The sequence below is a fragment of the Bolinopsis microptera genome, chromosome 10 (genome assembly GCF_026151205.1).
Source record: "Bolinopsis microptera isolate Bmic1 chromosome 10, MBARI_Bmic_1.0, whole genome shotgun sequence".
NCBI lineage: Eukaryota > Metazoa > Ctenophora > Tentaculata > Lobata > Bolinopsidae > Bolinopsis > Bolinopsis microptera.
Window position 1 is genome coordinate 12,248,954 of NC_087081.1, and position 15,453 is coordinate 12,264,406.

Consider the following 15,453-nt stretch of genomic DNA (forward strand, 5'->3'; position numbering starts at 1 on the left):
ACATAAATTGATTGGGAACATACCAGAAAATTGGGAACATACCAGTAAATTTTATTTGATTTAAGGTGATCCTGAGGACAACGAAGTAGCATGTGATATCAACAACAGTGAGATGAAATACTCCCTACCTCCCATCTGTCACAGTTAGTTACCTGTTTAGTAACATAAACTCACAAACATTCGCACACTGGGGTTAAGATTTAAATGCGACCATTTTGTTTGGCTGGAAAACCGTACAAATTCAAATTCACATGATAATAATATCCCTATATTTTATTCCTTCCAGTGGGATGTGTAGTTCCAAGTGTTAAAAATGGAGAAGTTGTGAACGGTCCCCAGCTCCTGTCACGTGACCAAGCCCCTTATCAGACTGGGGAGGCAGTGGAAATACGCTGCAAAGACAAATACATTCTCCAGGTAATTTCAATTTAAATTTAAATCTACCACAGGGGTCGTTCACATAATATTACGTTATTAGCCGAGGGGGAGGGGGTTTCCAAATAATTACGCTAGTTTAAACCATAGCTGTGTGTAAATACGATTACGGAGGGGGGTAACAATTTTCCAAAAGTGATTACGTAATATGTGAACAACCCTATATACATAGCAGTGAATGTATTTACTTGGAGATCTCAGGCTTTAGTGCTCATGAACTATGAATATGTGGCGGAGTGACAGGCTGAGTGCCGCCCAGTAACGCATGCAACAGAGTGTATGATTGGCAATTTCACTTTTACCCAGAGGATTAATGATGAGATATTCCTGCAAAACCTTTCTAACGAATGAAAGAATAACGCAAGATATTTTTAAACTAAAACATGCACTCTGTTTTCTAAGCAAAGTTGTAAACTATTTATAAGTATGGTTACATTTCATGACCCAGGGAAAAGGAGAAGCACAGTGTGATGTGACCGGCTGGGTCAACCTCCCCACCTGCCTCTCTGAAGAGGAACTGTCTGAAATGGGAAAAGTATCTAACAAGAATTCTGCTATAGGTATGTGGTCATTTTTTGAAAGGCTACGTCCATTTTGGCTAACAAATAGTATTTCATTTCTTTCTTTTATCGTAAATAATTTATTTTTGTTTCAGGAGTTCCTGCCCAGATATCTCTATTTCTTGTTTCATTAGTGTTGATATGGTAACGAGGTCACGTGATGTTATGGTCGAGATTCTGCTTTTATTCGCGCTACTCAGGCTTAAGTTTTATAAAAACTTCAAACTAAATTGAATTTCCGCGGAAATATAGTCCAAATAGATTTTTCCAGTGACTGTGACTTTTAAACAGCGTTGTATTTATACTTTTATAAGTTTATAGGACAAAAAACGCATTTATTTTAGATTTTCTTCTCAAGACTGTCAAAAACAATTATACTTACTAAAGATTAAAAAACTTTTTATGATAAAATAGAAAAGATAGACAAAAAAGTTTGAATTGTATTTCTAAGGTTTTATATTTGTAAAGTACACATTATTTCAAATATTTGAGAATTGTTATGAGAATTTTTATGATAATTGTTTTTAAATTTCATTTACATAATAAAATTTATATGTTAATATTGTTCAATATACCACATTAGGTAGCTTTCCAATCTTTATTAAACTAATACTACCTAACAAAAAGTTATCAAAACATGTCTTACAGTACATGGTTAGCCAGATATTACACATTACACGTACAGTTAGCTTTCGTGTCATATAAACTTATAAACTGTAAAAATCCCAGTTTTTACGGTAACATTAAGCAGCTCAAGTTTCACTTTTCCATTCGTATCACCTTTTGAGAGATGTCTTTTCTACCAATGTCGTTTAATGCCAACACCAAATTGCCTGTAAATGGTTAAAAATGTTACCTTGTCAAGCTTACTTAGCGGCACAATCTCCCTCACGCAACATAACACATTCTCACGCGAGATCACACATTTAAGCTGATTGGTCACCAAATTAAGCTTCTCACGCAACATCACACATTCTCACGCGACATCACTCACACGTTTCTAACGTGACACGCTCTTACGCGACATCACAATCATCCTCATAATATGACGTCAAGAACTTACCGTATGTTCCCTCCCCGCTCTGCTCCAGCCAAATAAGGAGCATCGCTTTTGCTCTCTCTTCGTCCGAATTATATCGTTTCCTGTTTATTGTCATCAGATTTTTAAATGTTTTCAAAGTTTATACTCTTTTTACAATAACGGCTACCACTATAATCTTGTGACACTTACTGTTCCTAAAATAATATGTTACTAATACTACACACCATAGTTAAGAGTTAATTCATTCTTTTGGTTTTCATGTTCAGACGTCACCATAATAATTACCTTAGCACCGCTACATCGTCCAACGTGAACCCAATCCTCTGCGAGATAGCGAAACTAACCCAGGCAGACCCCAGCTGTTTACCACATTCAAACAGTACAGTTTTAGGGACCTTCTCGTTCCGTCTACTATCTTCCAGATTCTCAAACACCTGTGTTATGACATTCAATATTTAATTGTTACAGAGGATATCTGCAGTTCAAATCTCAGTTAGATCATGATTGAACTCTTTGAAAGAAACCGATCAAAGTAAATACTGATCCGACTAATAGTAATAGTTACTATAAACTAGCGCGCATCATAGCTTCATAGGTTATTAACTATTTTTTGCTATTTGTAACTCACAGAACTTATATCTTTAGCCTGAACTGGTTCTGCTTTAGTGACCGGAATCTGTTGACTCTTGATATCTGGACAAATTGGTTAAGATAGTTACAATATGAACCTAGCAGGATATACTCCTAGTTACCTAGCGGGGCATACTCGGCCTGGTTACCATAGTAACAATACCAACCTAGCAGGACATACTCCTGGTTACCATAGAGCCAAAGTTACAATACCTACCTAGCAGGACATACTCCTGGTTACCATAGTAACAATACATACCTAGCAGGACATACTCCTGGTTACCATAGTAACAATACCTACCTACCAGGACATACTCCTGGTTACCATAGTAACAATACCTACCTAGCAGGACATACTCCTGGTTACCATAGTAACAATACATACCTAGCAGGACATACTCCTGGTTACCATAGTAACAATACCTACCTACCAGGACATACTCCTGGTTACCATAGTAACAATACCTACCTAGCAGGACATTCTCCTGGTTACCATAGTAACAATACCTACCTAGTAGGACATTCTCCTGGTTACCATAGTAACAATACCTACCTAGCAGGACATACTCCTGGTTACCATAGTAACAATACCTACCTAGCAGGACATTCTCCTGGTTACCATAGTAACAATACCTACCTCGCAGGACATTCTCCTGGTTACCATAGTAACAATACCTACCTAGCAGGACATACTCCTGGTTACCATAGTAACAATACCTACCTAGCAGGACATTCTCCTGGTTACCATAGTAACAATACCTACCTAGCAGGACATTCTCCTGGTTACCATAGTAACAATACCTACCTAGTAGGACATACTCCTGGTTACCATAGTAACAATACCTACCTAGCAGGACATACTCCTGGTTACCATAGTAACAATACCTACCTAGCAGGACATTCTCCTGGTTACCATAGTAACAATACCTACCTAGTGGGACATTCTCCTGGTTACCATAGTAACAATACCTACCTAGCAGGACATACTCCTGGTTACCATAGTAACAATACCTACCTAGCAGGACATACTCCTGGTTACCATAGTAACAATACCTACCTAGCAGGACATTCTCCTGGTTACCATAGTAACAATACCTACCTAGTGGGACATATTCTTCGTCTGACTCAGTATCATCTTTGTCTTGGATAGTTGTTCTCGGAGTGAATACGTTTTGAATAAAGCTTGCAGAACTACCTCCTTCCCTATAAACAGTGTTACTGTTACAACATGCTACAAGACCATAGTGTGTTTGTGTTTTCGTGTTAGAGCAAGTTTATCTGTACTCATGTCTGATAAGGATAATGTAAGTATGAGCGGTTGTAATAACTGATAAGAATAACACTACTATTATAGTGCAGACCCTTTAGCTGCTTTTTCAGCCCTTCTGACTTGGATGATATTGTCGATGTTGTTGGTGTTAACTTCCTTGTCGGATATCACCAGCGCTTCTCTGTATTCTTGCAGCACTGTCTCCTCAGAGAAACCAACGCCCTGCAGCAAACAGGTTACTTATTTGCAGTTCATATCAATGTGTCCCTTTACTCTTATACATTATAGTTTATATCGAAATGTCCCTTAGACCTCACTTGAGTTAATGTTTGTGTATTCTAACCTCACTTGAGTTAATGTTTATGTATTCAGATTCTAACCTCACTTGAGTTAATGTTTATGTTTTCTAACCTCGCTTGAGTTAATGTTTATGTATTCTAACCTCACTTGAGTTAATTCTTATGTATCCTAACCTCACTTGAGTTAATATTTATGTATTCAGATTCTAACCTCGCTTGAGTTAATGTTTATGTATTCTAACCTCGCTTGAGTTAATGTTTATGTATTCTAACCTCACTTGAGTTAATGTTTACGTATTCTAACCTCACTTGAATTAATATCTATGTCTCCCATTTCTTGAACTAGTTTCAAAAGTTCGCTTCTTTGTTTAGGTGTCATTTCTAGGACGCCATCAGCCACCACAACGTTCAATGTTTTCACTATCAACCTTTTCTGTATACCCACACACCTTCGTAGGTTCTAAGGAATCATAATCATGGTTACATCGAATTGAAAATTCACTGTAAGTATAGCTTGAATTCGCTTGAATTCTGTGCTGTCAGTGTAGACTAACAAGCAAACGTGGGTTTTGTAAACTCTACTTTTTCAAAATAGCTTATTTAATTGATGGCGTGAAAGTGGGAATGTTACCATGGCAACGTTACCATGTGACATTTACCTGAATCTCCCTGTCCCTAATCTTGAGGACCGCCTCCAACATTTTCCTCTGGAAAGTAAGCGCGTGAAGTAGTCTCTCACACGTGCGGAAACTTTCCTCCGTCTCTCTTCTTAATCTTCTCAACTCCTTCTCTCTTATCTGACGTTAAGAAGAGTGGTGACCGTGGTTACCCTACTAGGTTCATGTACATCTACAACTTCCGTGTATTAGCTTAGTATTAGTAAATTGGGTCAAAAATAGAATCAAAAGTATAATTGGTACCTTGAGCGCGTTCTCAACCTCAGATTTTAACGTAGATATCTTTCCATCTGTATTTTTTGAGTTTTGTTGAAGAATACTCTTTAGCTGAAACATTTTCGTGGTGCTTGAAATTAAATATCACAATGCTGGCAAGCATTACCGTCGCCCTTATATTCACAATACTATTTACCCCCTATACTATTATATCCCCTTTATTGATTTCCAGGCATTAAGACTCATCGAAAGTAGATCAGCAGGTACATTTAAGTTCAAAACATTCTAATTCAATGTTAAAGATGACAGGAATAAGAAATAGTTATATGGAGGTTTTTAAGAAATTTGCGCAAAATACGCGCCAGCATGTTATACGAAATTAGGTAAAAAACCCAAAATCGCCATATTCAGGTGCCTTAAAAACCATGTTAAAATTGAGTTAGAGATCTGAAACTTTGCAGGGCGTCTAGACCTTGTCCAAATCGACTGTAAAAAAATTTCATGTTTCAGGAGTATCGTGAAGTGGGTTTTCTGGAACCCCTGTTTTACAACAGATTGTCGTGAAGATATATAATATAGACGCTTTTTGCAGTCAATTGTAGCCTACATTTAAGTGTCCGTAGATTCGAAAGTATAAACGATACAGTCATCTCGAACCACAGGTTTTAAAGATAATCGTTTAAGCTTTAGTTTACATTGTATTGAAAAATAATTTAACGTCATCATCATCACTTGATGACGTCATCAAATTAAGTGTTTTAAAAACTTGATTTTTGACAAAGTAACAACTTTTCAAATCGATTTTACGCTATCAAGGAGTAATTTTATTCAAAATCTGAGGACATTTTTATCTTAGATAATTGTTCAAGCATTCCGAAAATCTACCGGAATAGTTTCCTACCTTGCTCCTTCATAAAGATATTTGCTATTGAAGTTAGTGCTTTTTTGAAGAATAATTTTATAAAAACACAAAAGTTGTGAATTAGTATTCTCTGGTGTTGGGTCATCCCTTGGGTTGTGGAGCTCAATTTTGCTTCTTAAAGGTGTAAATTGTGTTATAGGCTAGTTTTAAAGTTAAAAATCGAAAAGTTGCACACGTGGGGACACGCCCAAATTTATTTAAAATAGCTAAAATCACTAAAAATTGTTATTTTCACGATTTTTATCAACTTTGGAGTCCCGTTGTGATCCAAGTTCTTTTTGAAATCTTCTGAAACTTTGCATGCTTATCAAACTGTATATTAAATACCACTATGCAAAAATTTACGGTGATTCAATATTCTATGCGCACGCAACGTCCGCTCAAAGTTTGCACGTGCGAAAGGTGAGAATTTTGCTCATTCGTGATTTCGAATATATTCTGCTTTCCACGATATTTAAATGGCATTATATATGAATTTAATGCCAACTTGAATGAGTAAAAAGTGCCATATTCAGTCGGTTATCGACAGATATACCTAACTAAACACAAGGAAACGTTTTCAAAGGCAGAATTTCGAAATCGTCGGAATTACCTCCTTGTTAATGAAGTTTCGATTGTGTAAATTATCCTGACATTATAATCAAAAAGAGATGATATCTGACCAAAACCCATAATCATGGGTAGAGTGTACCGCTGCCAGTGTCTCTCTTTTCCAAACAAAAGGAAATGATATTAATTTGAGGAACCGTCCGCTAATGCAAATTGATACCGAGAATGAAATCGGTCGCTCGCTTTTCCCATTTAATAAGCTTTATTACAATTCGTAAGCCGTGAATGAATGGGAAAAGCGAGCGACCGATTTCATTCTCGGTATCAATTTGCATTAGCGGACGGTTCCTCAAATTAATATCATTTCCTTTTGTTTTGAAAAGAGAGACACTGGCAGCGGTACACTCTACCCATGATTATGGGTTTTGGTCAGATATAAAAATAGAAAAAATTATAATGATTACTCGTTTAGGATTTTTTAAAAACATTAATTTTTATAATAACCGGATATGATGAATGATGATCAATCACTCGACTGTCACGTGACTTTTGAATCACGTCCTCTAGGTGGCTCTGAATGACTATTTGAAACCCTAACCCTCTTAAACTAATCTGATCCCAACCCTTAACCCTATAAACCCAGACCCAATTTAATCTGGCCTAACTGCATGAAGTACTTGCTGCACTGAAACCCTGACCATAATGAGAAATTAGACCAACTTCCTTATATGGTCATATCACATGATCGAGACAGTGTTTAGCCGATATCTCGTTAGAGGAGTATTTTAACCCTATGTCACGTGGGGTGTTTGGAATCGGCGTGCGAAAATACATCGAATCAGGTTGATTTCGACTGTCAGGGGCCCTTTTAGAAAAATCTCGAAGATCGAATGCATGTTAGAGCAATTTAATTTTAGCACGCTCGATAATAACCGCCTGATAATATCAAATGTTATCAAGTTATTATTATTAATGATAATGATTAATGGCACAGTTTAATAATAATAACCTCGTCTAGAATTATGTCGTTTCTCTGCTGCAAGAATTCTTCCAGCTGCTCTGTCGTGCAGATTATATTCTTTTCTTTTCCCTGAAACAGTATCAGTCAAGTTGATATCATAACGCGGCTTTATATGTTATAACATAAATGAAAATATCAAGCTACAAATATCATGAATGTAGAGGAAAATGTAAAACTATAAATTTACTACATTTATGGTAAATATAGAGGGAACTATCAAACTTAAACTACTGATAGTGATAATGATTGATATAGTGATAAGTGAATAGAGAGGAGTATCTTACATTTATATTAATTGGATAGAGATGTTATAATTTTTAATTATTCTATTGACGCTTATGTACACTAATATTATATTATTAATACTCTAAAATACAGAAAACTTCACAACAATAAATTATTTTTTCTAGTGAACGAAAAGCGTGCTCAATTAATAAAACCGTGCATAATTTCAGTGTTGCACAGTTCGAACCGTGTTAATTGCAATGAATAAGGAATTTCCGCTATATCACGCCTCTTTTGGCGGCCTTTTCCACGGTTAATTTTGTGTAAACAGGGAATGCATTAAATCAGAAGTGGTCTGTGATTATCTACATTCTACGTTAACAGAAAGTAATTGAAAGCAAGTTAAAGCAAAATTGAGTTTAAATCGTACCATTTCAGCTTGATATAAGATCCTCTGTGAAGCGAAGAAGATGAACAAAAATTGCAATACACACTGTAAATAATAACACACTACAAACTCAAATATCCGCAATTCACTTCAGTTTCACATCACACATCTGCATCATGTGTAAGCGAGCAATGTGTAGGCTCAGTAACTTACACTGTGACATTACTGGGCGGCGCTCAGCCTGTCATTCCACTGAATCTCTATTCTATGTTTATGAACATTATAATAGCCTGGGGTCCCCAGGTAAACTGTGACAGAGCGATACAGGGGTGTAGGAAGAAACCGCACCCCCTCCCCCCTCGGCCCTCCCCCTCATAAAATGTGGGGGCGAACAAGGGGTAAACTTTATTGGCCAAATTTGACCATTTGGCTTATGTCTAAGAGTAAGTGCAGTCTAACTGCACGATAGTCGCCCCTAGTATAGTACAGGGAAATCCGTCTGAAAAAAATCGATCTGCTGACACACGAAGCTTACAAAGGATTTTTGACGTTTTTGAGTCCTAATAGGTGCCCTCTATGGCTGACCAACTTTTCCAAACTTTTCCACGTGGCTTAAGGCCACTTTTTGCCACTTTACCACTTTTTACCACCTTTCTTATTTGTCGAATATCTTTAGTTGTGAACATCGTAAAAGGTTGCGAATCAATCGAGTGTGTTTATATTATCAGGAAGAAAAACTTTTGTTCTAACAATTTTTACGTCAGATAATAATTTAATTGGATAATTATCAATTAACCAATTAGCAAAATTCTAAAAATTTTTTATTGGCTAAAAATGATCGGAATAGCTTAAAACACGGAGAAAGGTAGTTTTTAGAAAAAATTTGAAAATTTTTAACTTACATTTTTTTTTCGAGACTTGGAAAAATTTCGAAAATTCAAAATATTGTTTTCCGCCAAAAGTGACCAAATTGCATGAAACGCGGAGAAAAATGATTTTCAAAAAAACTTAGTCAATTTTTCGTTTCAAGAATACTTAAATCACCAATATTTGTAGTTGGAGTTCAGTAAATCTCGGCAGATTTTAGTAATAATCAGGAATTACTAACTCTAAGTGGAAAGGTCTGAAACTGAAAAACGTTAAGTTTAACCATACGATCGCGATATAAGAGTTTCATAACTAATTACAATACAGCCTTATCGATTTTCACAGAAACTGCACCAATGGCACAGTCAAGATCGAAACGATAGCCTGCTGTACTGTCATTTTATTGATTTCAATGATGAATCAGTGGGGTTAAGATAATCACATTTGTAATAAATAAAACCTCTCTGTACCGTCAATTGTGCTGTCTAAACCGGCCTACCTGTATTACCAGACCTCTTCTTTTCCTCAACAATCAAACCGAGTTGTTCATATCGCATTTGGTGGGTGATGTAAACTAAGTAGTAATACATATCGAGCTATATTCAATCACAATACGACACAGTACGTGTATATTATATGGCTCTTAATGAGGTTTATGAAACGCTTTATACCGTGAGAAACCCGGTATAGAGAGGTTTTACAGTTTATCACGAAAACGTCTACTTGGTCTCATGGCTCATTTACAGTTCGAAGAAGGGCAAGAACAGATCAGGGAAACTGAGGAACAGCCAGGTCCAGGAAGCAAGTGTAAATACACCTTCCAACATCTACTGTGACTGTTTTGTATTGTACTGCATACCGCTTCATTTGCGGGATACCTCAAATCACCCCCATATGTCAGGGTCGGCTAAAAGTAAAATCAACAAGGGTAACATACGGGAAAGGGTAAGATTTAGATACGAGTACAGTGTCGGGCAAGGGGTAGTAAAGAACCAGTTATAATTAATTCAGTGAAATGTTCCACGAGAGTTAGGATATTTTGGAAAATAATAGAGACAGATCCTGATCAGGAAGGATTGTTAATGTTATTGAGGATGTTGATTTGAAATCCGGACGTCGTGAAGTAAAAATACAGGTTCTTCCCGCAGGATATTCGGGGCCCATGATGATCAGCTCGGGATTAATGTGGGACAGATCGAAGACTGACAACTGAACCCAATTGAACCTAGTTCCCACTAACCAATCAGCTTAATTGGTTAGGGTTAGGGTTAGGGTTAGGGTTAGGGTTAGGGTTAGGGTTAGGGTTAGGGTTAGGGTTAGGGTTAGGGTTAGGGTTAGGGTTAATCTAAATGTCTAAATTGAGTTCAGTTGTCCGGTAGCCCGCTCTTGCGAGTTGACATTCTAAGCTTTCTGGTCTTTTCTTGCCTTCTTTGAGCTGTCAAAGAGCCATGAGACCAAGTAGACATTTTCGTGATAAACTGTAAAACCTCTCCATATCGGGCCTCTCACTGGAGAAACGAGAAGTGTACGGTATAGAACGTTTCATATACCTCATTAAGGGCCATAATATAATATACACGTGTTGCATTGTGTCGTATTGTGATTGAAAATAGCTCGATATGTATTACTACTTAGTTTACATCACCCACCAAATGCGATATGAACAACTCGGTTTGATTGTTGAGGAAAAGAAGAGGTCTGGTAATACAGGTAGGCCGGTTTAGACAGCACAATTGACGGTACAGAGAGGTTTTATTTATTACAAATGTGATTATCTTAACCCCACTGATTCATCATTGAAATCAATAAAATGACAGTACAGCAGGCTATCGTTTCGATCTTGACTGTGCCATTGGTGCAGTTTCTGTGAAAATCGATAAGGCTGTATTGTTATTAGTTATGAAACTCTTATATCGCGATCGTATGGTTAAACTTAACGTTTTTCAGTTTCAGACCTTTCCACTTAGAGTTAGTAATTCCTGATTATTACTAAAATCTGCCGAGATTTACTGAACTCCAACTACAAATATTGGTGATTTAAGTATTCTTGAAACGAAAAATTGACTAAGTTTTTTTTGAAAATCATTTTTCTCCGCGTTTCTTGCAATTTGGTCACTTTTGGCGGAAAACAATATTTTGAATTTTCGAAATTTTTCTAAGTCTCGAAAAAAAAATGTAAGTGAAAAATTTTCAAATTTTTTCTAAAAACTACTTTTCTCCGTGTTTTAAGCTATTCCGATCATTTTTAGCCAATAAAAAATTTTTAGAATTTTGCTAATTGGTTAATTGATAATTATCCAATTAAATTATTATCTGACGTAAAAATTGTTAGAACAAAAGTTTTTCTTCCTGATAATATAAACACACTCGATTGATTCGCAACCTTTTACGATGTTCACAACTAAAGATATTCGACAAATAAGAAAGGTGGTAAAAAGTGGTAAAGTGGCAAAAAGTGGCCTTAAGCCACGTGGAAAAGTTTGGAAAAGTTGGTCAGCCATAGAGGGCACCTACTAGGACTCAAAAACGTCAAAAATCCTTTGTAAGCTTCGTGTGTCAGCAGATCGATTTTTTCAGACGGATTTCCCTGTACTAGTAGTCAAAATTTACATTCCTCATTGCCAGAATTCATTCCTTGAAACAAATTTTCCAAAAATTGTTCCGGAATCTCTCTCCTTGCACCCTCTCTGAGAGTGAGACCTATAATTACTCTAAGCATATTTTTCAAAATTTGCAGGACTTTTTCTTTGACCCTTAAATTGGCACAATGCACAACAAAATCTTGCTAGATTTCAATTTTCCTCCGTAACTTAGCAAGACATCGAAACAAAAATATCATACTGGCCGGTGATACTAACATAGACCTACTAGATTACGGGAGAATAGACTCTGTCACTAAGTATGTGGACACTCTAGCAGAGCATGGGTTCGCTCCTGTGATATCTAGACCAACTAGAGTCACAGATCACAGTGCGACAATCATTGACCATATTTTCGTCAATAATTGCCACGCTGTTACAAAATCGGGAGTAATTTCTGAGTCAATCTCTGACCACTTGGCAACTTTTGTCACAATCATGGTTGATCAGAATAGGCTCAGTTGTAAACTTCAAGAAGATACAACAGAAATGTCTTCTCGAGTAATAAACGATGACAGTATCCAAAAGTTCGAGAACGACATTTCTGCGGTAGACTGGAACTTGGTTAATAACTATGATTCTGTAGATGAAAAATTTGAGGCTTTCGATAAAAAATATAGTGAACTATACGACCGAAATTTCCCAATTAAGGCAAAAAAGAGTAAACCAGGCCGCCGTAAAAACACAAAGCCGTGGATCCAAGAATGGTTACGGTGCGCATGTGATCGCAAAAATAAATTTTATGAAGATTTTGTCACAAACCCGACCACTGAAAATGATATTAGGTACAAGAAAATGAAGAAATTTGTGAATAAACACGTGGATAAGGCCAAAAACAAATATTACAACGCGTACTTTACAAAATATTCTAGCGACAGCAGAAAACAATGGCAAATGGTTAATAACTTGTTAAACAGAAAGAAAAAAGGCAAAATTAAGATAAACAAAATTAACTATAATGGGAGCGAGATAACAGATTCTCAGCAAATTGCGAATAGCTTCAATGACTATTTCTGCAATATAGCTGAGACTCTTAAGACTTTAAGAGAGAAAATGGTCTCGTATGCTCTGAGGGCAGGACTATCGTAACAGAAACTCAAGATAGCAAATGCCAGCGGAGCATGAATCTAGAAGATTCGTCCGCATCAGAAATAATCGAAATAGTTAAGGGTTTGAAGATTAAGTCGACTTCTGATATGAGTATACTTCCCCTGAAAAAAGTGAGCAATATACTTGCACCAGTGCTTAGCTGCCTAGTCTCTGCGTCTCTACATCAGGGGAAGTTTCCGCATAAATTGAAAATCGCGAAAGTAGTTCCACTTCACAAAGGTGGGTCACGTGCTGAAGTTTCAAACTATCGACCTATCTCACTACTCTCATGTTTCTCAAAAATCTTTGAAAAAATTATGCAAGCGCGACTATTAGATCACTTAAAGACAGAGAAAATCCTATTTGACTCTCAATACGGATTTCGGGCCGGGCACAGCTGCGAACATGCTTTACTAGAAGCCCAAAACCATATTCACAGGGCACTAGAAAAAAAGCAGGTCACAGCACTGCTTCTATTGGACTACAGCAAGGCCTTTGACATGGTTGACAGCAGTATTCTTCTGAGAAAACTTGAGCACTATGGAGTTCGGGGGTTGGCTTTATCTTGGTTTCACTCATATCTAACCGATAGAGAGCAATACGTGAGCGTCAACAACTGCAAGTCCTCTCACCTCAAACTTAACTACGGAGTACCACAGGGCTCCATTCTCGGACCAATTTTGTTCATAATCTACATCAACGACCTTCCTCAGATTAGTAATTTAGCTAAACATATTTATTTCGCTGACGACGCAAACCTAATAATAAGTACAGATACATTTGAACAACTTAATGCATTGGTGAATGAGATTCTGACTTTGATAATTGATTGGGCTACTAATAACGGGCTAAAATTAAATGCTAGCAAAACTAAATATATGATCTTTACAAATAAGAAAACTAAGGATATAGAAATCTACATGGGAGGTGAGCGACTAAAGCAAAGTTATCACGAAAAGTTTCTTGGCGTGATCATTGATACTAAGCTAAATTGGGCCCACCACATTAGACATTTAGCCACTAAAGTATCTAGAAATGCGGGTATTCTCTACAAACTCAAAGGCTCAGTACCTAACAAAGCACTCAAGTTGATATACAACAGCTTTGTTCAGTCTCACTTGTACTACTGCTGCACAGTTTGGGGAACAAGATCGCTAAACTCCGTTAAAAGAGTCTTCTCGGCCCAGAAAAAGGGCATTCGCGCTGCAGATAACCAATACCACCGCTATTTTTATGACAAAGATCTGAATAGCACACCTTCACACACAAAGGAAATTTTCAATGAACTAGAAGTATTAGCTTTACCGAACGTGAAGAGCATTTCTTACATTGGGCCTAAGTTATATAACCAAACAGTCAACATTATTAACAAGGACATAAAATATGTCACCACTTGCCTACAAGACAAATTCCTAAATTCATTCAAGTCTACAGTCAACAAGCATGTGCTTACTGCACAAGCACATAAACCGGATGACAAGGACTGGGACAACTCAAATTTCGTACTTTTAGAAATTTAAATAATTTGGTACAACATACGTTGATCATAATAACGAGCAACAAAACTTTAACCTTATAATATGGAATATAACAAAATATGACTACCTTCGAGCATTTTTTACAATGCTATCGACACCGCGCAATTTCACTGTCATTTACAACTTTTAAAAGATAAAAATATCACCGCGCATTCTTCAGACCCTGTGTCGCTGTTCTAAATTTATGTCAAGAGATAAGAGTTATTTAAAATTCTTAATAGTACTATTTAAATTTGCTAATAGCATAATCATATTTTATACATTATTAATACTTTATACATTGTGTGCATATATTTATATTTGATTGTAATTAAAGATTTTAAGGCGTTAGTGCCGAGTAATGCCTTCGGGTAGTGCTCCTCAATCAATCAATCAATTATTGAAGCAAATTTCCTGAAATTTGTTCGAAAGAATACAATATGCATCCCTTTTTCGAACTACACGTATTTCGCAAAACCAAAAGCTGCTTGCAGGCCCTAATATGCATTTACAATTAAATTATTTGAATCGTTATTGAAACTGTTTTTGAAAATAATCTATATTGTCAAATTGTTCAGCTAAGCCTTTTGCACGTGTCGGCATTAGCATCCATTTGCCAAAAGAATTTGGACAAGATGCAACCTTCACTTATAGTCCGAGACGAAAGGGAAACTCGTTAGCCTTTTGTGTTAAAAGCGATTTCTCAACGGTTATCACCTCTCTAGATGATGCTTAAAACATTTTGACTTTACTATATTTGTGTACTAAATGCAATACGGGCGTTTTCGGACAAACCCTTTTTAAGGGTTTCGCGGTCACTCGAATTTTCATAATTTATGTGATTTTTGACATTTCCGCCTAGGAAGGTCGTAAAGACTATTCTGATACACTAAAATGTACATAATGGCCACATTTATATACAACATATGAAGCAACTTATAGTTATGAAGCAATATATACCCTAAAAGCCTAAAAGGCTTATTTTCGGAAATGTGGCTGAACGGATTTTTGTCGAGCGAACAATGACAATATTCACAAATGGGCTATTGGACTGTTAACTAGAAAGGTCCAAAAGACTCATGAGCATTGAGCAACATAGCATTTGTC

At 36.6% G+C, this 15,453-nt stretch overlaps 1 protein-coding gene across 1 annotated transcript; it reads right to left on the reverse strand.

Moving 5' to 3' along the window:
• Positions 1-1,529: 1,529 nt before the first annotated feature.
• On the reverse strand, positions 1,530-8,467 carry LOC134821630 (uncharacterized). Its single transcript, XM_063832331.1, has 12 exons — positions 8,277-8,467; positions 7,610-7,690; positions 5,157-5,240; positions 4,896-5,033; positions 4,546-4,696; positions 4,411-4,451; positions 4,029-4,159; positions 3,767-3,870; positions 2,666-2,730; positions 2,323-2,471; positions 2,059-2,138; positions 1,530-1,828 (listed from the first exon to the last, which is right to left on the reverse strand). Exons 1-12 carry the CDS (start codon positions 8,277-8,279, stop codon positions 1,755-1,757), a joined length of 1,101 nt encoding a protein of 366 aa, XP_063688401.1. The 5' UTR covers positions 8,280-8,467; the 3' UTR covers positions 1,530-1,754.
• Between the last annotated feature and the right edge of the window lie 6,986 nt (positions 8,468-15,453).

Excerpts from the sequence above, each read along its gene's own strand:
- LOC134821630 (XM_063832331.1), bottom strand. Across the intron at positions 4,452-4,545 it reads AGACATAGATATTAATTCAA|CGAGGTTAGAATCTGAATAC; the intron begins GTGAGGTTAGAA and ends CATTAACTCAAG. Across the intron at positions 2,731-3,766 it reads CGAAGAATATGTCCCACTAG|ATATCAAGAGTCAACAGATT; the intron begins GTAGGTATTGTT and ends CAATTTGTCCAG.